Source organism: Sinocyclocheilus anshuiensis, unplaced genomic scaffold (genome assembly GCF_001515605.1).
Source record: "Sinocyclocheilus anshuiensis isolate Anshui unplaced genomic scaffold, SAMN03320099.WGS_v1.1 scaffold188, whole genome shotgun sequence".
Classification (NCBI taxonomy): domain Eukaryota; kingdom Metazoa; phylum Chordata; class Actinopteri; order Cypriniformes; family Cyprinidae; genus Sinocyclocheilus; species Sinocyclocheilus anshuiensis.
The window spans coordinates 1,718,212-1,721,889 of NW_015555768.1; the positions used below are offsets into that span (position 1 = coordinate 1,718,212).

The window sequence follows — 3,678 nt, forward strand, 5'->3', positions numbered from 1 at the left end:
CTCATACATGCATTATTATAACGGACTCACGCGTGCTTACTGTACGACTCCTGTACGCCACCACAATCGTCTTTACCTTGATTGCAGTCTTCATCCATCAAAACTTTACTAGGGAGACTGGTTATCCAGTCGAGAAAACGTAGTTTGCGTCTCATCTGGCCATACGGGTGGGATGTGTTGACAATCTGTACTTCACACAGCATGCCGTGTGAGGGCTCGCGATCTTCAGAGACAATCACAGAATATGACAGAGCTCGTGTTTTAAAGCGAAACACACTGGAATGAATAATTCACTTAAAACACAATTTGTGTAAATTGCGTTAAATTATTTTAACGCGTTAAGGATTGTAAAATTAATCGCATGCGTTAACGCGTTAACGATGACAGCCCTAATATAAATACACACACATGCACGTATATATATTTAAGAAAAATATATTGTTTATATATTAAATATATTTATATGATATAAATTATGTGAATATAAATATATACATGTAAATATTTTCAAAATATATACTGTATGTGTGTGTATTTATATATACATAATAAATATACACAGTACACACACATATATTATGTAAACAAAAACTTTTATTTTGGATGCGATTAATCGTTGCCCAGCAATAATTTATGTACATTTAATAATATTTTTAATGTAATATTTCTGCACATTTTGTGGTGAATTTTGGTACACTTTTGTAGAGTAAGCAATCAATGGAGAAGCCATAACTACACACCAAAATGGCCGCCATCTACTGTTGTGGACTTTCGACATCTCTCTCTAATCCAGCGAGCAACTACCTCATGAATATTTACTGGCAGTTGGGGCCGCCAGCCCAGAAACAAACAGCCCACTTAATATTTGATGGCTTTTTTGCTTTAGAGTTGAGTGCACGTTGCATGCAACGCTGCCTCTGCTGTTGTGTGTGTGAGTGTGTGTTTGTTTGTGAGTGAATGAGAGTATAATACCATGTGAGATTGCAGCTGAACTTGGGCCTGTCTGCCTAATGGGTCCTTTGTACCTTTCTTTTTAAAAACCACAAAGCTTTGCAGGAGGGCGGAACTGTAAATAAACACAGTATGCATCTGCCCCACATTTTGAACTTCATAAGAATCACATTTAAATTCTCGGTTTGTCTTGCAGGACCTTGAAGTTTTGTCTCAGGAGATCGGCCATTTGAGTAAAGACGCCACCCCTGCAGAAAACTCCAAAGCCACGGGATAAAACTGGACACCGTCCACCCGATGATTCAGTACCCTTCTCTTTCTCTCATCTCTTCACGGCTACCAGGAGGAAACTACATTCATCTCGTACAAAGACCTCCAGCAATCTCAGATGTACCAGGAGCACAGAGGGTCAAAACAGATAAAGTCCATCTGTGATTTGCATACTACTGAATGTAACGTAACACTTTATATGTTTATTTGTCTGTGATGGGAAAGTACTGTTAGAAAAGGGTCCGTTGAGCAAACCCTGGCTGCTTGACATCCATGAACTGAGTGCAAAGGACGGTGGCTTGGCCTCGGTGGTCCAAACAAGACCATTCTACCTACCACTAATTCCCCCGTTCAGGAAAGCGTGTCTAACGTTGGCGTCCTCAAACTGCTATCACTGTTGTATTGCCTGTTTTGTATATTTGATTCGCTAAAGACGCTTATTGTGTGTGTGAATGTGTGTCTATGAGGCGTAGAATGGGGTGTATTTATTCGTGCCAGAAAATCCAAAAATCATGTCTACATCTCTACAGTATGCTGCTCGTATCTGAAAGAAAATAGCAAAAATCTCAAGTTCTGCAGTTCATTATATCAAAAAAATTCAAGAAGTTTTCCGGCGGGAGAGGGAGGGCGTGCATTTAATTGCTGCGATAATTATCGGAGCATTTTTGTGGGGCTCTCGAAATGTTCCCGTGAAGGAAGGAGGCTCCCTGGACTCCCCTCGTTAAGCAGCAATCTTTCCGCAGCTTAACGATTCAATTTGACACCTCTCTGTCTGTCTCAGAACTGACGGCGCTGTTGGGGAACAGACCAATTTCTCACAGCGTGCACTTTACTCCCATGAGAAGCTAGCCGCCTGTTTTAGTGTTTAACACCAGTTTGTTTTGTGCGCGTTAATGCCCTGTCGTTTTCTGTGAATGTTGCAACATGATTCTGCTTTTATGCATTCAGCTTTTGTGAACATTTTAAATTCTGATGCACACAGAAATATTTTATTTGGCGAGTGCAAAGTTAATTTAATCGTGGGGTCATGTGACTGATTTTTTGCTGTTGGTCCTCACTCTCTTCATGTGTTTTTCTGTTTAATTGCTTGCACTGATGTCAAACACCATCCATTGTGTCTTGATTTTTCCAGTCGTTTACCAACAAGCATACAGCTCTTAGTCAGAGAAGACACCATTTTTAATTTAACGCAATTGAAAACTCATTGAGTTGGCGAAATATCAGCCTAATTTTCATTCACGTCAAATTAAATATGGCATATGCTCCATTGATCATTTTAGATGTAATGAATATTGACCAATTATTTGTTTAGATCCTTCTGATTGCTCAACAGAACGTAGTAGATTGAACATTTTAGTCACATGAGATAATGGATTCAGCATCCACCCTATTCGTCAACGGTTCTGTATTAAGTTAGAGATATATATGTATATTCACTTTGGCAAAATTGTTTTATGATTTTGTGAGTTGTGAACGATTAGCATTCTATTTCAAATCTTTGCAAAGCTTTAAGCTTTATTACGACAATGGTTTGTTTCCATGTTCTTGGCACATGAGCGTGACTTTCGTGCATGGTGTGTTAAATGCCTGTCAAATCCCTGTCTATGGCTTCTTAAGGAAATCCTGATGAATGCTTTTGCATATTCCTTTCGTTTATACCATACAGAAGTAGGATAATGATATTCTTTCATTTCCACCATTGAGGAAACTGACATATTAAGATTCACTTGGACGATTGCACTCAAAAGAATGAAGGATGTTTGCCTTTGAAGCTCAGAGTTTTCTTTTTTTTTCTTTTCTTTTTTTTGCCTTTTACTCTTCTAATATCTGCCAAACAAGCTCTTCTTTAATTAAGATCATCTTTTAATCATCATTAACTACATGTAAGCAGATTCCATTATTAATGTCCGATCTCCCACTACATCTCTACGGCTAATATTTATTTATGTCCATTTCATTGTCATTTTCAGACTTCCATAACTTGCAGAGATAATAAAGAATGGCTGGAAAAACAATGTCTGTGTGTCAGATTTTCTATGCGTTGTTTACAATGTACATTTTATGCATTTGACAGATGCTTTTTATTGAATACTAGGTGTGCCCTGGGAATCAAAACGACAACCATGGCGTTACTATGCCATGCTGTACCAGCTGAGCTAGAGGAACCACAAATCGTACATCGCAAAGTTTTTTCTTTCTTGAAATGTAGTGGGGTTTTTTTAAGAGAAGTGCATTACATTTGACTGATACACTCTTAAAAATAAAGGTTCTAAAAGGGGGTTTTCACAGTGATGCCATAGAAGTACATTTCAGTGACCAATTTTTAAAAGAACCATTTTTTTTCTTAGTGTCAAGAACATTAATGAAAGAACCTTTTTTCATTATAAAGAACCTTTTGTGCAATCAAAAGGTTCATTGGATGTTAAAAAGGTTCTTTGTGGAACCATTGATGCCACT

General features: G+C 38.0%; 1 protein-coding gene across 1 annotated transcript in view; it reads left to right on the forward strand.

Moving 5' to 3' along the window:
- The window catches only part of LOC107674351 (GRIP1-associated protein 1-like), a 49,462-nt gene extending 46,239 nt beyond the window's left edge, over positions 1-3,223 (forward strand). Inside the window, exon 28 of the mRNA XM_016468307.1 lies at positions 1,148-3,223. Coding sequence (XP_016323793.1) covers positions 1,148-1,228 — 81 coding nt within the window. The 3' untranslated portion in view covers positions 1,229-3,223. The remainder of the gene's footprint in view (positions 1-1,147) is intronic.
- Positions 3,224-3,678: the final 455 nt, after the last annotated feature.